The sequence below is a fragment of the Arachis stenosperma genome, chromosome 4 (assembly GCF_014773155.1).
Source record: "Arachis stenosperma cultivar V10309 chromosome 4, arast.V10309.gnm1.PFL2, whole genome shotgun sequence".
In the NCBI taxonomy this organism is placed as follows: domain Eukaryota; kingdom Viridiplantae; phylum Streptophyta; class Magnoliopsida; order Fabales; family Fabaceae; genus Arachis; species Arachis stenosperma.
In genome coordinates this window covers 7,217,106-7,240,214 of record NC_080380.1, presented here as the reverse complement: position 1 = coordinate 7,240,214, position 23,109 = coordinate 7,217,106, and the positions used below count along the sequence as shown (strand labels likewise).

The 23,109-nt window shown below is 34.3% G+C and overlaps 3 protein-coding genes across 3 annotated transcripts; all 3 read left to right on the top strand.

Annotated features, from left to right (window-relative positions):
* Positions 1-1,750: 1,750 nt before the first annotated feature.
* LOC130973935 (transcription initiation factor IIF subunit alpha-like) lies at positions 1,751-6,092 on the top strand. The gene is made up of 9 exons (XM_057898632.1): positions 1,751-2,129; positions 2,360-2,518; positions 2,813-2,958; positions 3,083-3,459; positions 4,060-4,175; positions 4,284-4,427; positions 4,666-4,887; positions 5,378-5,608; positions 5,760-6,092. Exons 1-9 carry the CDS (start codon positions 1,959-1,961, stop codon positions 5,856-5,858), a joined length of 1,665 nt encoding a protein of 554 aa, XP_057754615.1. The 5' UTR covers positions 1,751-1,958; the 3' UTR covers positions 5,859-6,092.
* Positions 6,093-12,803: 6,711 nt separating this feature from the next.
* Positions 12,804-13,781, top strand: LOC130974514 (glutathione S-transferase T3-like). The gene is made up of 2 exons (XM_057899389.1): positions 12,804-13,435; positions 13,553-13,781. The coding sequence occupies exons 1-2, from the start codon at positions 12,804-12,806 to the stop codon at positions 13,779-13,781; spliced, it is 861 nt and encodes a 286-aa protein (XP_057755372.1).
* A 1,055-nt stretch (positions 13,782-14,836) lies between these two features.
* LOC130974513 (uncharacterized) lies at positions 14,837-15,770 on the top strand. The gene is made up of 2 exons (XM_057899388.1): positions 14,837-15,218; positions 15,445-15,770. Exons 1-2 carry the CDS (start codon positions 14,837-14,839, stop codon positions 15,768-15,770), a joined length of 708 nt encoding a protein of 235 aa, XP_057755371.1.
* Positions 15,771-23,109: the final 7,339 nt, after the last annotated feature.

Below are 23,109 nucleotides of genomic sequence, written 5' to 3'. Positions count from 1 at the left end.
TAGATACCTCAAACAAGCTTCAACTAATGGAGTTTTCTTCCCAACTCAATCAAATTCTAAACTCACCGATTACTTAGATTAAGATGGGAGGACGTGTCCGGATTCGAGAAGATCCATGACAGATTACTGCTTCTTCCTCGGATTAGCCCTAATCTCCTGGAAAAGAAAAAAGCAAACTATTATTTCTTGCTCCTCCGCAGAGACAAAGTATCGAGCTCTGGCTTTCTTACTCCTACGCATATTCAGAGTATCAAGCTCTGGCGGCAACCACTCGTGAAGGTTTGTGGGTGACTTATATCCTCAATAATTTCAAAATTCAACAAAAAAAACCAATTACTTTGTATTATTGACAACCAAGCAGCTCTCCATATTGTCACAAATCCAGTTTTTCACGAAAGAATCAAACATATAGATATTAATTGTCCTATGGTTCGTGACAAGACTCAAGAATGTGTCCTTAAACTTCTGCCAATATATTCAGCAAATCAAACTGCCGATGTACTTACCAAATCACTTGTTCCATGACTTTTTTCAACCTTTTATTCCAAACTTGGCTTAATAAATTTTTACACGCCAAGCTTAAGGGGGATGTTGGGAAATAGAAATATTAACTCCTTGATAATATAATATAATTCGGTTAACAAATTAGATTACTTGTATTTGTTAATCAATTAAAAAATTTACTTAGTAATGTATAATAGATGGTTAGTTATAATAGCACAAATAATTAACTATTAATTAAATTTATTATAATTTGTATATAAGAAAAATTTGTATCTGATGTAAGTATGATTTATTATTCTAATATATTAGAATTTATCTAAAAAACTCTTAAAACTGTGTTCTAATAATCTTTTCGCTTTTTCCAAATCATGGTTAAGTTCTTTTTCTTTTACCTAAGACAAAACTTTAACATTACTCAAGATATATTGTATAATCCATTATTACAATGGTCTTATTAAGTGTAAGTTAGGTAAATTTGTAATTTTAAAAATAAGAATAAATATAAAATTCTATTAAGTTTTTTATTTTAAAAACATAAACTATATTTAAAAATTATATTTATAGATACTTTTAAAAATATCACTAATTTTTAAAAATAAAAAATATAATGACATATTTTTTTATTCATCAAATATAAAGTTAAATACTTACTTTTAAAATGCAAAATCATTTCTCCACTAATTTTATCCTAACAGGTGTCTTTATTATTTTTTTTACTGGAAACAAGTGTCTTGAGTATCGTAAGGGCATTCTTTAAAGAAAACATATCGCAAGTAAAAAGTTTGAATTTAAGTAAATTAATTATGTTTTTTATTTTAAACTATAGAAAAAATGACAAATCAATTTCTATTTTTGGTGTATAAATATTTAAGTTTTTAAAGATTTAAAAATATATTTAAAATTTTGATCTCTTTAAAATTTGGATATATAAAATTTTGAATCTAAATTTTTACATATTAAAATTTTTTTTACGTGTACATCTATATCAATCAAGTCAGTATAATGAGAACCATATTTAATTTTTTTATTGAATATGATAGATTTAAATAAACATAAAAGATCAATAAATCCAAAATTTAAAAATGTCAAAGATTTAAATATATTTTTAAATTTTCAAAAACTCAAATATTCGAAGATCATAAGGTCAAGGACGTATTTGTGGTTTCCTCTAAACTTTATTAGTTAGATTAAAAAGTTATAAATAGAAATTTTGGTAACGAAAGATGATTTATTCGTGTCTCATGGTGCGGGGGGGTTGCGTTGGAACTCTGCGATTCGTTTCCGAAACTCATTTAGCGAGCGCGGAACACCTCTCCAACTTTCATTTCACCTAAAATCCTATTCATGAAACCCTAGAATCTCTCCCATTCGTCTTACTCCGCATTTTCCCCTCATCTCCATAATCATTCTCTCATTCTTTATTTTTTCTTATATTTTTTCTGTTGCCACTCAGAATGTCGGCAGACCTCGTTCTGAAACCGTCTTGCGGCGGTTGTGGATCGACGACTGACCTTTACGGAAGCAACTGCAAGCACATGACTCTCTGCTTGAACTGCGGCAAGGCCATGGCACAGAAACGCGCTAAGTGCCACGATTGTGGCGCCACCCTCACTCGCTTGATTCGAGTTTGATTTCTCTCCCTCTCTTACTCCCCTCGTATAATATCCCTACCCCTTAACTTTCTTGCTGTTACTATATTCTACTGTTTTTTGAAATTATAAATTCGATTAAATGCTTATTTTGGTGGAATTTTTTTTATCATTGTTTTCTGTAAGAATAATTATTACTGTAGGGCTATTGTTGTTGTTGGTCGTTGGGCGTGGAGGTTTTGATTACATATGTGTGATTGTAACAGGAATATAATGTTCGTTCGAGTTCTAGCAGTGACAAAAACTACTTTATTGGGAGATTCATGTCTGGGTTGCCAGATTTTTCGAAGAAGAAAAGCGCCGAGAACAAGTGGTCTTTGCAGAAAGATGGGCTCCAGAACCGCCAAATTACTGATTCGTTGAGGGTATTGAGTCTATACTTTCATTATCGATTCTTTGGTTGCTTTTTATCATTTATTTTTGTATCTTCTAAGCACTATCTTTCATAGAGGAAATGCTCATTGGAGGTTGTAAACGTGTAAATGCTTCTAAAAACCCATGTGTTGTTGTGCCATTTAACGGAGGCTTGAGTTGCTAAGTGCATGGTTGTTGAGGATTCTGATATATGGTTATATTCAGTTAGGAAGGATGTGAACAATTGAGGTGAATTGTGATTATTTATTTATTTTTGGTGTATAATTTTTTATTGTGCTATGCAGGAAAAGTACAAGAACAAGCCTTGGCTCCTTGAGGATGAAACTGGTCAATCCCAGTACCAGGGTCATCTAGAGGGTGCACAATCATCTTCATATTACCTGCTTATGATGGAAAAGAAGGAGTTTTCCGCCATCCCCTCTGGTTCTTGGTATTTTTGCTGTGCTAGAAGTTTCCTTTAGTTTTCCTTGATTTTGTTTTCTTGAAATTTTCTATTTTAATTACCAATCAGAGAAAGTAGGCAGATGTGTAATATGCCATGTTTGGTTTTTTAGGTACAACTTTAATAAGGTTGCACAGTACAAGCAATTGACTTTGGAGGAAGCAGAAGAGAAGATAAGGAATAGAAAGAAAACTGCAGATGGATATCAAAGATGGATGATGAAAGCAGCAAATAATGGGGCTGCTGCATTCGGGGAACATGGGAAGTTAGATGACAAGGAAAGCAACACAGGCGGTGGTGGAGGAAGAAGCCGGAAAAAAACTAGCGAGGATGATGAAGGTCAGGCCTCAGATAAAGGGGAGGAGGACGAAGATGAGGAAGCAGAAAGAAAGAATAGACTTGGACTTAATAAAAGAGATGGTGATGATGATGATGATGAAGGTCTAAGGGGTGGAGACCTTGATCTAGATGATGATGATATTGAGAAGGGTGAGAATCTTGCCTTGTTTGCTCGTTAGTCATTGTATCTTTTGATTAGAATGGTGATGATTGGTGAAGGTCATATCATATCATTTTATATCTGGGTAGTTTTTGAAAAGGCTTGGCTGTTGTGTCAAGAAAACATCAATCAGTTTGTATGTCAAACTAGGTGAGCCATAATAAACGATCGTTTATGAAACGTGAAATGTCAGAGCATGAATTTTTCCCATACCAGAACTTAAAAAGTCCATTCAGGAATAGCTGCGGGTTTAGTCCAATAACAGTGTTGAGTTTACAGCTTTCCATATTAGTTTGACATTGGTCTATACACCTGACTCATTGGAATGTTATGCAAAGAGTGACCATATTCTGCCTTTTTTTTTTTTTTTGTGTGGTGTGTGTGTGTGTGTGGAAAAATAACTTCCTACTGCAGCCCCTTCTTGGCATAGCCATCAGGAACCAAAATTTTTATTTTTTGATATGAATTAGAACTAAAAAGCATTAATAGACAGTTAATTTAGGCATATGAAATGCATGAGCTGATTGGCTTGTTATTCAAACTTACAGAGCAGTAAGTTATGCTTAGCATTCTTTCTCCTGAGTATACAGGTGATGATTGGGAGCATGAAGAGATTTTCACTGATGATGATGAAGCTGTAGGCAATGATCCCGAGGAAAGGGAAGATTTGGCTCCAGAAGTTCCTGCTCCTCCTGAAATCAAGCAGGTTAGTGTTCATCTCCACCAACACTTTTGAGCAGTGACCTGGGGACATACTCATGTTCAGTTACCCTTGTAGCATATTTGGTGATTCTTTCTTGAATTATACGTGCAGGATGAAGAGGAAGAAGACGAAGATAATGAAGAGGGGAAAGGTCTGAGTAAATCTGGGAAAGAGCTGAAGGAGTTGCTAGGGCGAGCAAGTGGTATGAATGAATCCGATGCGGAGGAAGATGATGATGATGATGACGACGATGATGTATGGCCTCTGTTCCTTCTTTTAATTTTGGGTAATGTCTAGGGTGAAAGATAAGCATAGCTTAATGCAAACTACTTGTTATGATGAGTAGGACGGATATCGTTTTGCATTTTCTGTGACTTCTCTACATGGGGAAGCGGCTGATTATTTTATTTCTTTTGAGTTTGTGAATATCTCAGATTTATAGTTGGACAATAAGCTCTTTTTATCCCTTTATGACTCACATTTGTTTGTGTAGATGGATGATGAGGTCAACATTCCTCCTGTGACTGCTACAAAGCAGAAGGATGCACCTAAACCTAAGGAAGAACCTGTTGACAACAGCCCTTCAAAACCAGCAGCAGCAGGGGCAACTCGGGGAGCACCTTCTACTTCGAAGTCTTCAAAGGCAAAGAGGAAAACAACCGAGGAACCAAAACCATCGAATGCTGCAACACCAAAGAAGGTTAAGTCTGAAAATGTAAGTCCTTGCTTTTTTTTGAGCTAGCTTGATTATGAGGACCCTCTATTGTAATTACTACTCTACTTTGGCTTTTTGAAAGATATAGTGGATAACTTTTGAAAATAACTCAGAATTGAGCAATTAAGTTGGCCTTCAGCTTATTCTGGAAAACTGTTATATGCTAATTATCAAAGCTGAGGTTGTATAATTTAAAGGGAAAAGTGTGGGATTGTACATTGTAGACCCTTGGATAAATATCTTGGATTATTTGTGGGGCCCCTGTGAGAATAATCTAAAAGTTGATAACCCCATACACTCCAACTTCTCAAAGGTTCTAACCTTAGCTTGGAAGCACTTTCCATTCAATGCATAAACACAATGTGGCTTTTGCTTTGTTTTACGGATTTTTGAAATGTCTTCTTGTTAAATATTTTTTTTCGGTTCTTGGATTACAAAAGGAACTTAGGATTACTACTATTGAATTTTCTTTGTTATCTTATTGACTCAGGAGCAAAAGTCATCCGGTAAAGATGTACATGGGACTGCTTCTAAAAGTAATGCATCTGCAAAAGGTTCGGCCCCACCACCGCCATCATCATCATCGTCAAAAGCTGGGACTTCCACTGCAGCTTCTGGACCTGTGAGTGAAGAAGAAATCAGAGCTGTGTTAAAGCAAAAGACTCCAGTGACCACACAGGATCTTGTGGCTAAATTTAAGGCAAGACTAAAATGTAAAGAGGTAAGCTCTGCTTCTGCTAATATACCTTTACCCTCGTTTTAGACTGATATATTTGCTTGATTATTCCTATAATACATCTGTGAAGTTATATTGGACTGTTGGTATTCTCCCCGGTTCAGTTTTTGAAGGTTTCTGCCTCTTCTATGTGCAGGATAAGGATGCATTTGCGGAGATCCTGAAAAGAATATCTAAAATACAGAGAACTCCAACTTCAAATAGAGCCAGTTATGTTATCCTGAGAGATAAGTGAAAATTCAACTGCCCGAATGTGGTTGATGATGTAGCATTCAAACGGAAAAAATGGATCCAGTTCTGTTGTCCTGAGAGATGGCTGTAAATGTTTTATCCCAATAATTGGCTGCGACTGATGATGCAGCTTCATATAGAAAACAAAAGAACAGTTGATACTTAATATGCCTTGTATATTCTTCACTTTTTGGACATCATTATGACTGGTTTTCTATCAATTAAGTTTTTTCTAATCTATTTTTGGTCATAACACAAGCACACGCTGCACAAGGGTTCTCTCCAGGCACTGCTACGAAGTTTTAAAAATATAATAAATCAGAAAACATAATTTTTTTTATTAGAATTGCCTCCATACCCATTTACCAGGTTTCAATTCTTCTTCTCTTCATATGAAGTTGAAGAAGCAGGTGAATTTGCTAAACTGTTGACCAATTAAAAGTTGGTGTGACGAGAAAGGGAATTATAATAGAGGGCTCGGAAGAGCTATAATTTTGTTTTCCGGAGGAACAAAATTTATAATCAATAATGCACTATTATCTACTAAGTCTTTGAGAAACTTGTTGAGTTTCAAAGATATTTGCCTAAATGGATATCATATTAAAATAATGAATGCGGAAAATTATGAGTATTTATGTATTACAGCTCATGATTTAAATAAAAAGGTTATATTAGAAAAGTTATCCTCACTTTCATCTAGATTGTATTATACCAAGATTAGTGCAATTGAATTACATGCTATTGTAAACTAGAAGTTTACTAGTCCAAATAAATTCATAACTTGGCATGATAGATTGGGTCATCCGGAAATAACCATGATGAGGAGAATTATTGAAAACTCTCATGGATATTCACTAAAGAACCAGAAGATTTTTAAATCTAGTGAATTTTGTTGTATTGTGTGTTCTTAGGAAAAGTTAGTTTTAAGACCATCATCATTAAAGATTGGATTTGAGTCCCCTGAATTCTTAGAAAGGATTCAAGGTGATATACGTGGACCTATTCATCCACCATGTGGATCTTTTAGATATTTTATGGTTCTGATAGATGCATCTTCGAAATGGTCACATGTGTGCTTATTGTCTTCTCGCAACCTGGCGTTTGCGAGATTACTGGCTCAAATTATTCGATTAAAAGCACAATTTCCAGAAAATCCAATCAAAGCAATTCGTCCACATAATGCTGGTGAATTTACTTCCCAAGCTTTTGATGCTTATTGTATGGCTAATGGAATAAGTGTTGAACATCCAGTAGCTTATGTTCACACACAAAATGGATTAGCAGAATCACTTATTAAGCACCTCCAATTAATTGCTAGACCCTTACTTATGAGAACAAATATCCCAACCTCGGTTTGGGGGCATGCTGTTTTACATGCCGCAGCACTTATTCGTTTGAGACTAACGAGTTACCATCAGTTCTCTCCTATGCAATTAGCATTTGGCCAACAGCCAAATGTTTCCCATTTAAGAATATTTGAGTGTGCGATATATGTTCCCATTGCACCACCTAATCGCACCAAAATGGGACCCCAAAGAAAATTGGGGATATATGTTGAATATGATTCTCCTTCTATAGTGAGGTATCTTGAGATACAAACTGGAGATGTATTTAAAGCCCGGTTTGTGGATTGTCATTTTGATGAATCAAAATTTTCAACATTAGAGGGGAGAGAATAAGCTTCATGAAAAGGAACTTAATTGGAATGCATCATCGTTGATGCATTTATATCTTCGATCAGGGTAATGTCAGCTAGAAGTTCAAAAGATTATACATTTGCAAAGAATAACAAATAAATTGCCTGATGCATTTTCCGATACAAAGAGGATAACTAATTCTTATATACTAGCGAAAAATGCCCCAATTCGAATTGATGTCTCAGTTGGACAAATTGCCACCGAAGCAAATACATGCCAGAAGCGTGGCAGGCCTGTCAGTTCCAAAGACAAAAATTCTCGAAAAAGAAAAGAGGTAAATACGATTCCTGTTGAAAAAGCATAGTAGAGACACCTGCAGTTGTCCAAAATTCTGATATAGTTTTAACGCCAAAAGACGTTCAGGTACCTGAAAATTGTGAAAATGACGAGATCTCGATAAATTATGTCTTTACAGGAGAGAAATGGGACCGAAATAAGACAATTGTCAATGAAATATTTGCATATAATGTGGCATTAAATATCATGCATGAAAGTAAGGATCTTGAGCCAAGATCAGTCGAAGAATATCGACAAAGAAATGATTGGCCAAAATGGGAAGCAGCCATGAAGGCTGAATTAGACTCACTTGCAAAACGTGAAGTCTTTGGACCTGTAGTCCGTACACCAGAAGATGTAAAACCTGTTGGATACAGATGGGTATTTGTGAGAAAACGAAATGAGAAAAATGAAGTTATGCGCTATAAAGGCCGACTTGTGGCACAAGGTTTTTCACAAAGGCCCGGTATAGTTTATGAAGAAATTTATTCCCCTGTAGTGGATGTGATAACATTGCGTTATTTGGTCAGTTTATCTGCATATCATAAACCGCATATGCATTTAATGGATGTGGTAACAACCTATTTATACGGCTCATTGGATCGGGATATCTATATGAAAGTCCCTGAAGGACTAAAGATATCTAAACTATCCAATGAATATTTGCAATGGTTATACTCAGTTAAATTGTAAAGATCTTTATACGGTCTAAAGCAATCTGGATGAATGTGGTATAATCGTCTTACTGAGTATCTGGCAAAAAATGGATTCAAGAATGATGATATCTGTCCATGTGGCTTCATAAAGAAATCTGCATCTGGTTCATTATAATTGCTGTGTACGTTGATGATTTAAATATCATTGGGACTCTTGAAGAGATTCCAACAATTATAAAAACTCTAAAAGAAGAGTTTGAGATGAAATATCTTGGAAAGACTAAATTTTGTCTCAGCCTACAGATCGAGCATATAAAAAATGGGATCTTTATTCATCAAACAACATACACAGAAAAAATCTTGAAAAGATTTTATATGGATAAGTCACATCCCTTGAGTACCCCAATGATCGTAAGATCTTTGGATGTGGAGAAGGATCAATTCCATCTTAAAGAAGAAAATGAAGATATCCTTGGTTCAGAAGTACCATATCTTAGTGCCATTGGAGCGCTAATGTATCTTGCTAATAATACACAACCCGATATATCATTTGCTGTGAACTTATTAGCAAGGTATAGTTCCTCTCCAACCAGAAGACATTGGAGCGGAATCAAACAAATTTTTTGATATCTCCATGGAATGGTTGATATGGGATTGCTTTATCCCTATGGATCCAAGTCACAACTAGTTGGTTATGTAGATGCTGGCTACTTGTCTGATCCATATAAAGGGAGATCTCAAACAGGATACCTGTTCACATATAGTGGTATAGCTATATCATGGAGGTCCACGAAACAGACGATAGCAGCAACCTCCTTTAATCATGCTGAAATACTGGCGATTCATGAAACTAGTCGCGAGTGTTTTTGGCTCAGAAGTTTGATCCAATATATTATGTCATCATGTGGACTGATTGACCATAAGATAGCTCCAACTGTCCTGTTTGAAGATAATACAGTATGTATTGCTCAACTTAAAGGCGGATACATCAAAGGTGATAGAACAAAGCATATTTCTTCCAAATTCTTCTTCACTCATGATCTTCAAAATCAAGGGACAATTGATGTGCAACAGATCCGTTCAAGTGACAATCTGGCAGATTTATTTACAAAGTCACTTCCAAAATCCTCCTTTAAAAGATTGGTAAATGAGATTGGGATGCACCGATTTCGAGATATTAAATGATGTCGGCAAGTGGGGGAGACTGTACTCTTTTTTTCTTGATCAGATTTTTTCCCATTGGATTTTTTTTGACAAGGTTTTTAATGAGGCAGTCCCCATCACAAAGGATATTGTACTCTTTTTGCTTCACTAAAGTTTTTTCCCATTGAATTTTTTTTAGTAAGGTTTTAACGAGGCATAATCGTAAATGGTCATCCAAGGAGAGTGTTGTGATAAGATGTGGATGACCACGTATGACTTAGGTGGGCTAACCTTCTCAATATTGAAGGAATCATTTTACAAGACAAAATCCAATAAATGAAGATTGAAAATGAAGCCACATTTCATTTATAAATAGAAGGCATCATCAGATGCAATATACACATAATAAAATAAAGAGCAATTCTCTCTCTTTATATTAAACTTTTCTCCTCCCTCTTTCATACGCTACTAATATATAATAACAATAAATATATAAGTTTCTTCTATTATTATATTACGATAATTATATTGGTGAGTATCAAAACTAAAGTTCTATATTTATATTTCTCTATTTTATAATTTACATCTTCCTTATTTATTTAGTTATTTTACAACAATTAAGAGGAGTCTCAAATAATTTGATGTTGGTGGTGTTGATGAGTTTGACAACAAAGAAATTCTGGTATACACTTTTTCGTTAACAAAAAAGCGGTTTTTTTTATTGAAATAAATAAAGAAAAATGATTATTTCTCTAAATACGCACAGCTGTAAATAATCTCCAAAATACGCAACTCCATCTCAGGTCTATCACCCACGAAATGAATATACATCCCAACTCAACTTGTGTCCACGAAATGAGCCAGATTTTCATTTTCTGGATAGCGCCCACGAAATGGGCGTTTCATGGCGAGCGTCCACGAATTGGCCATGACAATGATGGTACACGCGAAATGAAAGCAGAAGAATATTGGCACCTAGTTTCATTTTATAACAATAAAGATGTTTCTGCGCATTAATTCCAATGTTAATACAAAATTAAACAATATAATATAGAACATTACAAAATGATTAATTAAGATTAATAATTAATTTAATTGATTAAGTTGTTTGAGCAATAATTTTAACCAATTGATTAAGATTAATAATAAACATAAAATTATTAAGAGTACTTAAAAAAATACTAAACATAAGAGTATTAAGAATACATAAAAAAATACTAAAATATGTTTGTATATTATTTTTAATTTAATAAATAAATATTAATTTTTAATACAAAAAATACTTAAAAAATTGTCAATTTTTATATGTTATTTTTAATTTTATAAATAAATATTAATTTTTATTATAATAATAAAAAATTATAATATACTAAAATAAAATACTATAAAAAATACTAAAAAAATAAAAAAAATAAATATACTTAAAAAAATATTATAATTTAATATTATATTTTTTAGTAATTAATTAATTATTTATTTATAAGTGATTTTAACTAATATTATTCAAATAATATTTATTTTATCAAAATCAATTTTAATAAAAATTGGCAAAATTATCTTGCCTTTTTTATCTTTGTTCTTACCATATTATAATTTATTTATCTTCTGAAGCACAAAAGCACCGGTTTTGACTTTAAACATTGATTATATGAGTATATAGAATTATAGAAATTGTATAATATAATTTTTTTATCGTTAAAATAAATAAATAAAATGCATCCCTTTTTGCTGATGTTATTACTAAGACATTGCAAGGCCTGTCCCATTTATTGAGTTTAGAAAAAATATTAGTATTTAACAATATTTCATTTAAATTGAATTTTCACTTAAATGCGAAATGTAATTATTGAAAGTAAATTAGTATGTGTTAAATTTAAAATACCAACAATGAAATAGCACTCATCAAATGATATTATATGCTTTTTTTTTCTTGAACAAATGAAAAATGTGTTTTCTTTGTTAGATCCAACTTTACATGTCTTAAACTTTATATAATATAATATATATATATATATATATATTCCAAAGTTTCGTAGTTTATATATAATTTATATATATAATTAGATTTTGTCATAAAATAAAAACTATGTGCCAATATCCTTTTAATTTCATTTTATGTGTATCACCATTGTCATAGTCCAATTCGTTGACGTTAGCCTTGAAATGCCCATTTTTTGTGGGCGCTATCCAAGAAATAGAAACCTGGCCCATTTTGTGAGCACGTATATTCTTGAAACGCTCATTTTGTGGGCGCTATCTAAAAAATGGAAACCTGAGTCATTTTGTGGACACTGAAACCGAGTTGGAGCGTATATTCACTTCGTGGGTGATAGACTGCGCATTTTGAAAATTATTTTAAGTTGTGTATTTAGGGAAATAATTTTTTTCTTTATTTATTTCAATAAAAAAGCCCAAAAACTCTTTACCGTTTTGCGTGCTTTTGTCTATATTCTCTGATTCTTCTCTTTTCTTCTCTTCTCTTAGAGCACCTCTAATGAATGATCCCCATTCAACTTTTTTCTGACACTTTGAAGAACTTATCATTGGAAAAGAAGAGAAACGAATTCCCTCACGGAGTTCAAAATGGAAGAGTCCCTGCTAAGAGGGACTCAAGGACAACCAATAGTAACTTGCCACATGGCAAGTTACCTTTTAAATAAATATATATAAAATTATAATTAAATAAATAATTATATTAAATAATTAAATTATAGTAAATAATTATATTAAATAATTAAATAATATTTAATTTAATAATAATTATAATAATTAATTAAATTAAATAATTATAATTTTATTTAATTAATAATTTATATTAATTATTTAAATAATAATTAAGTAATTAAATTACAATTAATTTATTAATAATTATAATAATTAATTAGATTAAATAATTAAATTTTTATTTAATTAATAATTTATATTAATTATTTATATCATAATTAGTATTAAATATTATTTATATTTATATTATTATATTAAATTAGCCGTTGTAAAACTAGCCGTTGTAAAATTAGTCGTTAGAAACTAGCCGTTATTATTAATAAATTAATATTTTGTTACTCTATATATACTACTTAGATACACTTCTATTCTCACACTATCTACTACTCTTCTTTATCTTCTTCCAAGTTTACGAAATCAAAGTTCTGCTACTATTATTTTTTGTTCGAAAAAATGGATCCAAACCAACTCAACTCTTTCTTCAATTACTTACAAAACTTTTCTCAAATTCCAAATACCCAACAATCTCAAACCTCAAACTCTCAAGTTCCAAATCAAAACTTCACACTACCAAATTCATTTCAAAATCCAAATCCACAAAATCTTTATAATTTCAATTTTCAAGATCCTTATAATAATCAGTTTCCTATATTCCAACCACAAAATCAAAATTCACAAATAACCCATTTTCCATTTTCATCCATATTTAACCCCTCTATCGGAAATGCTACTCCAACTTCCTTACCGTTTCCAACTCAATTCAGTGCATCAAGACATAACTCATCTGGTGTTGGTGGCTCTTCTAACCCATCATCTCAGACTCTTATACAATCTAGTCCAAATTCGCAATATTCAGATTTTGCCAACTCTCGTGGATTAGATGTTATCGACCTTAATGATGATGATATTGAAGATCGGAGGCAAGATAGTATTCAACACTGGCATTGGAAAGAAGATGAGATGCTGATCAGTGGATGGTTAAATGTTTCAACTGACCCTGTAGTTGGTACCGATCAAAAGGGGGAAACATTTTGGAGTCGAATTCATAGCTACTGTGTAGAATTTTGCTTCGACATGACAAGGGGGTAGTTGCATATAAGAAACGATGGTGTAAGATCAACAAGGCTGTTGCACAATTTGCTGGTTGCTACGATCAAGCTAGTCGAAACATAAGGAGTGATTCGAACATTGATGATATAAAGGAGTTGGCTTATAAAACTTTATTCCACAGATTATGGTCAAAAGTTCACTTTTGAGAGGCATTGGAACATGCTTCGGTTGGAGCAAAAATGGAGAAGCCAACTACCTACACAGAGTAGCGGCTCAAAGAGAACCAAGGTTAGTACAACTGGAGCATACTCATCCTCATCAAACCCAGAAACACCGTTGGCTGACGAATCCAGTGTGGACTCTCCCGTTCGCCCACAATGATCAAAGAAGAGCAAGCGAAAAGGTAAGGAAAAAACACAGATGTTTGAAGATTTTAGCGAAAAAAATCATCGGTTGTCAAAAAATTATCTCTCATGGAAGATATTAAGAATGTTAGAGAAAAGAAACTAATGAATAGGGAAAAAGAAAGAGAAGAGGAGAAGGAACATAGAGCAAAGATTATGACAATCAAAGAGAAGGAGTTACAAATTCAAGCGGTAATGAAAAGAACAAGAATTACAAGCTCAAGCAGCAATGAAAGAAAAAGAATTACAAACTCAGAGGTATATTAAAGAAATGGAAATAAAAGCAAAAGAAAGGAAAATGGAAAGGATGGCCAAGAAAAGGGAAAGGGAAATGGATATGCAAATATATACTTAATGTTGACACGTCTACAATGAGTGAAAAATGATTGCATGTGAGAAAATAATCGTCAAGTGGTTTACTTAGTGGTTCCTTGTATTCGTAGAGTTATGTAGTATGTTCTTATTTTTATTGCGTATTACTGGTTTATGATGTAGTTTGTTTTATTTATTTCTGATGTAAGTTTTTAATTTAGTCAATATTATTGTGCCTTTATTGTTCATGAAAGTGACCGTTGCAAAAGTAGCCGTTGCAAAGTAGCCGTTGCAAAAGTAGCCGTTGCAAAACTAGCTGTTGCAAAACTAGCCGTTGCAAAACTAGCCGTTAAGGTAGTTATTGCAGACACACTTATAAATATCAACTATCCATGACTCTGCAACTCCACTTTAATTCTCGTTTCTCACCTCGAAAGAGAACTAAAAATTACATTTCTAAATATGGCTAGAAATTTTGATGATATATTTAATGAGGCTTTGTATGGCAAAAGAAGACGACAAGATAACACAGTCATAGATAATTGGATCGATGAGTGTTTACTCAAAGATTCAGAAGAATAAGATATCGATAGAAGCTCTATCCCAATTACTCGTAGATGGATCAACAGAGATCGAGAAGTAGGACATGATCGCCTTTTTCAAGATTACTTTGCAGATGAACCGGTGTATAATGCTGACATTTTTCGACGGAGATTTCGAATGAGAAGACATGTGTTCCTTCGGATAGTAGACGCTCTCTCAAACGTCTATCCGTATTTCCAACAGAAGGTTGATGCAACTGAAAGAAGAGGCTTGTCATCACTCCAGAAATGTACCACTGCGATACGCATGTTAGCATATGGCGTAGGAGTTGATGCTGTTGATGATTATGTGCACATAGGCGAGAGCACTACAATTGAATGCTTGGAAAAATTTATTGAATGTGTCATTTCGGTGTTCGAGGATGAATACTTGCGAAAACCCAAACCAAATGACGTACAACGCCTGCTACAAATGGCGGATGGTCGTGGCTTCCCTGGCATGTTGGGTAGTATTGACTGCATGCATTGGCAATGGAAAAATTGTCCAAAGGCGTGGAAAGGTATGTACATGAGTGGTTATCGTGGGGGTTGCAACCATAGTACTTGAGGTTGTAGCATCTTCAGACCTTTGGATATGGCATGCGTTTTTTGGAGTTTCTGGTTCAAATAACGATATCAACGTGTTAGATCGTTCTCCAGTGTTCGATGATATTCTAAACGACCGTGCTCCGGAGGCAAATTACACTATTAATGGTAATAATTATACTATGTGATACTATTTAGCAGATGGTATTTATTCTGAATGGGCCACATTTGTCAAATCAATCTCAAAGCCACAAGGGGAGAAACGCAAGTTATTTGTACAATACCAAGAAGGGCAAAGAAAAGATGTGGAGCGAGCATTCGGAGTGTTGCAAGCACGCTTTGCAATTATACGTGGTCCAGCTCGTTTTTGGGAAAATAAGAAGCTTGCCAACATAATGAGATCTTATATTATATTGCATAATATGATTGTTGAGGATGAAAGAGACACTTATGCAGGAAATTTTGCTCAGGGCTTAGAGTATGATGATGTCGAAAATGGCTTATCACAACCTCAGCTGGGAAAATAAGATTTCGCACCATACCATCAATTTCTCCAAAGAAATGCCCAACTTCGAAATAGGCAGCAACATAGACAATTGAAAGAGGACTTGACTGAACACATATGGCAATTTCACAATGCTTGTCGTCAACTATAAAGCTTAATTATGTTTTTCTTTGTATTAAGTAATTTTACAAATCAGTATAACTCCAAATTATATATTGTGTATTATTATTATATATGAATTTATTTAATATTAATATCTTTTAATAGTAAATTATTTTTAAATTTATAAGTTTAAATTACATTATTGAAAAAAATTAATTACATTAATTTTAAGTATTTTAATTAATTAATTAAATGGGACCATTATAGGGACCCAAGTTAGTTCCTTCTAATAGAAAAGAGAGAAATATTTTGAGTTCTTATTGATGTGGAGTTACTTTTTATGACAAGTGAGTAGAAATTGGGAGATGAGTTCCTACCGGAGATGGTCTTATTACCCCTCCCTCTCTCCTCTATCATTCTTCACTCTTCACATTCTCTTCTTCGTCTTCTTCTCTCTCATAGCGTCTTCTTCAACCCAACCAGGTTCCATGCTTTTTAACATCTCACTTTAACACTCACTATCTCGCTATTACTTATCTTCTATTTTTATCTTTTTCTTTATTTACACTTTGTTTTTCCTTTTTGGATTGTTGATTTTTCAAGTGTGTGCTTTTGTTATTATTTTCAAGTCTGGTATAGGTTTAACTGTAATGAACTGTTTCTGATTTTGAATCTGGTTTTTTCTTTCATGCTTCACCAAGCACCTTTAATCTTCGAGATTCATCACTCACAAAGCTTTGAGTTGTAAATGATTTTATTGTATAAATAAGGAAAAAATAAGAAATTTTAGTTGTGCATTATTTATTTGTATTTTTGTCTATGGTATAGATGTGTGATATAACTGGAAAATGTTTTGCATCATGGAGCAGTTGAGGGATGAATGGGACACGGTAATTTCAAAGTCAGCGACTTTATGGAAGTTCAAGCGTGTGGGGATGGAGTATTGGTAATGCAGGAGTGGTTTTGTGGTGAATAGGTCTTATCATTTGAATGGATAGAAGAGTTTCTGATTAGGGATCAGTTCTCAGTAGTTCCTGAAAGTGTAGCATTCCTCCAAATTAGGAAGTAATATAAATGCACATGAAGTCAACATAGGTGGGTTGGGGATTTGGTTTCAATTTCTGAATTTATGTTATGCAAATGTGAATATGCGATGGATATCATACATTGACGAACAGTCTCTGGGTGATAGCTGTATTCATGTACTTGTACTACAATACTAGTATCTTCAATTGAGCCTCCATTTTTGAATTCAGATTCAGTCATCAACCATGCACATTAATCAATTTAACAGATGATGTCTATTGAAGTAGGATTAAGTCTCCTAGGTTTCTCACACGAGACAAGCCTTTGACTCCATTAAACTGATTTCTCATGGAGCTTTGATCAGATTGAGTTGCCTTTTTGGATTGCTTGTGGTCAAAACTATGGAGGGCAAATGTTCTGCAAAATGGATTATCAAGGAGCATCATTCCTATAAGGTATAAGTTGGCGATAGGGTGGTTTTGGGGTTGTGGGGTGAAGAGAGCTTGTTTAGAGTGTAGTGCAAGAGGGATTTACTTTTGATATCCACAAGAATTCAAATAGAGTCCTTTTAGGGTAGGCTGACTGCAAAGGCAGCGTGAAATCTCTAAAGGCTAAAAGCCTTCCATGGCTCATCAGTATGGGTAGTTCCCGGTATAGGTTTCTCCATAGTGGCAGACATTCCTTGGCCGAGGGTCATCCCTGACACCCAGCATCTCCCAATGGCTAACCTCTCCCCTCCTATATGATTATTAGGGCCTCTAGTGATGCCCTATTTAACCATTCTAATACATGATTAACTTTTTGTGTAGCATCTCTGAGCTTTTGTGAATGAAATAAAAAAGTGTTAAATTGAGTTTTCTGTGGTTGATGACACCTTTTGTATCTCTCTCTCTCTCTATATAAAAAAAAGGCATATCAGGCATTTTGTATTAAATTCTGTTTTATAGTCCACTAAGTTAGGGAAGTTGTATCAGATATCTAGTTGATAAGAAGGGATGACTGATCATGATTATAAACTTTTTTTTAAGTGAAATTCAATATTTCACACCAAATAAAGTGGCTAAATTAATGGGAAATAATCAAGTTCCTTGGCAGATTATGTAGGTGTACTAATGGAGAAGAAGTACATGATAATGATAGTGACAACAAGAGAGTTGATGTAATACGTAAATAGCAAATGAGATCAAATACCAAATATTAAGGCTCTTTTGCAGAATTTAATTTTGTTCAACGGGAATCACTGATTCAGTTCACTTGAATTTTCTTTTACCCCCTGATATTTTGTTAGGTGATAGGACATAGTGTGATAAGCGTATTGAGTTGTTTGCTTCATATGTATAGAGAAGTATATTTTATGTTATTTACTTTGCAGGTGTCATCTTCTGGCTACACATGTGATTTTCACATTGTCTTCCAATCAGGTGAAATCTTATTGAAGAGCTATGCAGAAGGATACAAGTCCATGTTAATTCGTGCATACTCATCCATTTGGATGATTGGTGGCTTTGCATTAATCATCTGTGAATATTAATAAAGCACTCCTGCATAGCCAAGTTTACTATGTCTTCTTGTTTGCAGCATCTAAGGTAGATCCTCTGCATCTAAAGTACTTCAGTTTTGCTGGTCGTGTTATTGCATTAGCTTTAATGCATAAGGTGCAAGTGGGTATTGTTTTTGACCGTTTGTTTTTCAAGCAATTGGCTGGAAAGTCTGTTACTTTAGAAGATATACAGGCGGCAGATCCTTACTTGTACAGTAGCTGCAAGCAAATATTGGAGATGGATGCTGATTTCATTGATTCAGATGCTTTAGGACTGACGTTTGTGAGAGAGGTGAATGAATTAGGACACAGGAAAGTGGTTGAACTTTGCTCTGGTGGGAAAAACCTTGTAGTGAATAGTTCGAACAGGGAGAAGTATGTTTCTGTTCTCATTCAAAATTATTGGGACATCGATATCTGAGCAGGTATCACATTTTGCCAAGGGCTTTGGTGATATCCTTTCTAACTCAAGGCAACTACCATTCTTCTTTAAAAGTTTAGAGCTTGAAGACCTTGATTGGATGCTCCATGGGAGCGAAAGTACTATTTCTGTGGAAGATTGGAAGGCTCATACTGAGTATAATGGCTATAAAGAGACTGACTGTCAAATATCTTTGTTTTGGGAGGTATTAATGATACTGGTTTTCTGGAACTAACATGTCTTTACATCCTTTCTGCTCCACTCTCTCCTCTCCCTTTTTGTTAACTTTTTCTTTTGCGAATGTAATTTTACTTCCCCATTTTGAAGAACTTGGCGCAACAGTTGAGTTGTTTCCGAATGACCCACGGTTTTGGGTTCAAGCCATGAAATCAGCCACTGATACAATTATGAATTTATGATACAACTTCTTCTATTTTGTTAGCTAACTCTCTTCCTTTAGTCCTGATATCTTCAATTTTTTAGGTGCTACCTAACTCCCTCCTTGAATCTCTCAGATTAACATATACATTCTTCCGAAATTTCTAATGCTCAGCGCATGCTGAGAACACCTCTTTCTACACACTACTCTTTTACATAATAGCCACTTACTGGTACCAGTTCTATAGTACATATCACACTCACACAGATGTCTCCCTTCAGTTCATTTGCCCCCAAAATACTATGATTTTAAAATATTTAACTTTAATCATAATTGGTGATGCTTTGTTTAAAGAAAAAAGAAAAAAAAAGTACTTGTATAGTTTGGCCTCTGTACTTTTGTGAAGCCATATGCTAATGAGTTGCATTTTTTTCATATTCTTTCCAGTTTGAGATATACTGTATTATTATCTAATATTATAAATTTTTCTATTTGGATCATGAATTGCAGAAATACAATAAATCTAACATTATATTCCGTCCAAAAAAATTTGGCAGATTGTTGGTAGAATGCCAGTAGAACAAAGGAAGATTCTTCTGTTCTTTTGGACATCCGTGAAATATCTGCCAGTTGAAGGTTTCCGTGGTTTAGCTTCCCGTCTATACATTTACAGGTCTATGGAAACTGAAGACCGCCTTCCTTCATCGCACACATGCTTTTACAGGCTGTGTTTCCCACCATATTCATCCAAGGCTGTCATGCAAGATCGCCTTAGAATCATCACTCAAGAACACATCGGTTGCAGTTTCGGTACTTGGTGAGAATACATTTGCAATTTGGGGGCTACAAGTGGTTTTCGTTTTGACTGCATAGAGAAGTATCACTGCTCTGCTTTGCATAGTTATAGCATCATTGTTCCATCTATCCTTGAATTGGATAATGTGAGAAGGTTCTGTAGTTCTGTTTCCCGAATCAATTCAGGGTTGGAATGTCATTGCTGCTCTGTCAAATGTTTATATCGGGGTCTAGTGTCAAAAATAAAAACAGGATTAAAAAAGAAAATTTCATTATATTGGTGGTGATGTGGTCATTGTTCTGGTAAATAGGTGTTGGTCTTGGTTCATCTTCCCCGGTGACATGTAAGTTTGGACAAAATCATGTTCAAGGGGCAACTCTTCCTCCTTTTAATCTATTAAGAGTTTGAGAATTTCTAACATTCTCACTATTTAACCTATTTATGGGTTTATGCATTCTCGTCTACTCCAGCCAAGGCAACCCACAGGAGAGAAACTGCACTTGTTTCAGTGACAGAAAATCATTAGATGTCAAGGGCTTAAATATGGGTTTACATTAGATTTTAGATATTCCTATCTGGTTGGTGATGAGCGGATAATTTGTATACTTTTTGGCATTGTTTTTAGTATGTTTTTAGTATGATCTAGTTAGTTTTTAGTATATTTTTATTAGTTTTTAGTTAAAATTCACTTTTCTGGACTTTACTATGAGTTTGTGTGTTTTTCTGAGATTTCAGGTATTTTCTGGCTGAAATTGAGGGACCTGAGCAAAAATCTGATCCAGAGACTCAAAAGGACTGCAGATGCTGTTGGATTCTGACCTCCCTGCACTCGAAGCGGATTTTCTGGAGCTACAGAAGCCCAATTGGCGCGCTCTCAACGGCGTTGGAAATTAGACATCCTGGGCTTTCCAGCAATATATAATAGTCCATACTTTGCCCAAGATTTGATAGCCCAAACCGGCGTTCAAAGTCACCTCAAGAAATCCCAGCGTTAAACGCTGGAACTGGCACCCAAATGGGAGTTAAACGCCCAAACTGGCACCAAAGCTGGCGTTTAACTCCAAGAAGAGTCTCTACACGAAATTGCTTCATTGCTCAGCCCAAGCACACACCAAGTGGGCCCGGAAGAGGATTTTTATGTCATTTACCCATTTCTGTACACCCTAGGCTACTAGTTTCTTATAAGTAGGACCTTTTACTATTGTATAGAAATCTTTTGATCACTTTTAGATCTCTAGATCATCTTTGGACATTTTAGTTCTTAGATCATTGGGAGGCTGGCCATTCGGCCATGCCTAGACCTTATGCTTATGTATTTTCAACGGTGGAGTTTCTACACACCATAGATTAAGGTGTGGAGCTCTGCTGTACCTCGAGTATTAATGCAATTACTATTGTTCTTTCATTCAAATTCCGCTTGTTCTTTTACCAAGATATCACTTGATCTTCAACATGATGAAGGTGATGATTGACGCCCATCACCATTCTCACCCATGAACAAGGTGACTGACAACCATTCTTGTTCTACAAGCATCTGAGGCTTAGTGAATATCTCTTGGATTCCTGATTGCACGATGCATGGTTGATCGCCTGACAACCGAGTGCTCGCCTGACAAACGAGCCAGCCATTCCGTGAGATCAGAGTCTTCGTGGTATAGGCAAGAACTGATGGCGGCATTCAAGAGAATCCGGAAGGTCTAACCTTGTCTGTGGTATTCTGAGTAGGATTCAATGATTGAATGACTGTGACGTGCTTCAAACCTGTAACCTACTGGGCGTTCGTGACAGACGCAAAAGAGTTATTCTATTCCGGTAGGGGAGGGAACCACACCGGTGATTGGCAGCACTGTGACAGAGTGTGTGCATTAGCTTTCACTGCGAGGATGGGAGGTAGCTGCTGACAACAGTGAGACCCTATACGAGCTTGCCATGGAAAGGAGTAAGAAGGGTTGGATGAAGACAGTAGGAAAGCAGAGAGACGGAAGGGAAGGCATCTTCATGCGCTTATCTGAAGTTCCTACCAATGAATTACATAAGTATCACTATCTTTATCTTTTATGTTATTTTCGTTCATCATATACAATTGAGTTTGCCTGACTAAGATTTACAAGATGACCATAGCTTGCTTCAATACTAACAATCTCCGTGGGATCGACCCTTACTCACGTAAGGTTTATTACTTGGACGACCCAGTGCACTTGCTGGTTAGTTGTGCGAAGTTGTGTAATGCCATGGTATTGAGCGCACCAAGTTTTTGGAGCCATTACCAGGGATTATGAGAGTTGTGAAAAAGTATAGTTCACAATTTCGCGCACCAGTTGGTATGAATACTTCTAGATGAGTTTAGGGAAAAAGAAGAAAGAATGGAAATTCAGTTATTTTCTTCATACTTTTATGTAGCAGTTTATAATACTTGGGAGTTGGGAGTCTTTTGGCTACTTTCTTCTAATTTATTTATTGGTAATTTTGCTAAATAGTTACATTCGGTTTTTCGCCAACTTTTCAAGAATGTTTTGTTGAGTAAACATGAGGTAAAACTTCTATGGATGGATGATTTTGACGTGCCTATGAAAATTTTTTACCCCTTATGATCACTTAACTAAGGAAAATGTTACTTGTGCTTCAGTCTTTGGTCAGCTTTTAATATTATCTAATTTTTCTAATTAATATTTTTTAGAATATACATTTATAATTTAAATTAATTTAAATTTTAAAAACAAAAATTTTTCTAACTTCTTATCCACTTCATAGTTAGTTATTATTTTTTTCTTTTACGTTTTTTCTCTCTGTGTAATACGGTTTTCTTTTTTTCTTATATTCTGCTACAATATTTCAATTTATATCTGCAGAAGAAAAAGAATTAAAAGTCAGTACATTTTGAATAAAATTAATTCCTTACTTATTGTACCATTGATAAAATGCAAGATCTGTTTTATGATTTTCTAGTGATGAATGGTCGAATATAATTATATATACAAACTAATAGTTTCTTTTTCAATTGTAACACATCTAAAATTATTAAGTTATACAGAAAATATTTTTAAAACACATCCAAAATCATAAATCTAAAATTTAAATTTAAACATTAAAAAATAAT

What these genes read in the sequence shown, in the direction of transcription:
- LOC130974513 (XM_057899388.1), top strand. Translation starts at nt 14,837, where the DNA reads ATGAGAAGACATGTGTTCCTTCGGATAGTAGACGCTCTCTCAAACGTC. An exon ending in TTGTCCAAAGGCGTGGAAAG is followed by an intron (nt 15,219 to 15,444) that starts GTATGTACATGA and finishes ACTATTTAGCAG; the next exon opens with ATGGTATTTATTCTGAATGG.
- LOC130974514 (XM_057899389.1), top strand. Translation starts at nt 12,804, where the DNA reads ATGGATCCAAACCAACTCAACTCTTTCTTCAATTACTTACAAAACTTT. An exon ending in TGCTTCGACATGACAAGGGG is followed by an intron (nt 13,436 to 13,552) that starts GTAGTTGCATAT and finishes GATGATATAAAG; the next exon opens with GAGTTGGCTTATAAAACTTT.
- LOC130973935 (XM_057898632.1), top strand. Translation starts at nt 1,959, where the DNA reads ATGTCGGCAGACCTCGTTCTGAAACCGTCTTGCGGCGGTTGTGGATCG. An exon ending in AAATTACTGATTCGTTGAGG is followed by an intron (nt 2,519 to 2,812) that starts GTATTGAGTCTA and finishes TGTGCTATGCAG; the next exon opens with GAAAAGTACAAGAACAAGCC. An exon ending in ATGATGATGACGACGATGAT is followed by an intron (nt 4,428 to 4,665) that starts GTATGGCCTCTG and finishes TTGTTTGTGTAG; the next exon opens with ATGGATGATGAGGTCAACAT.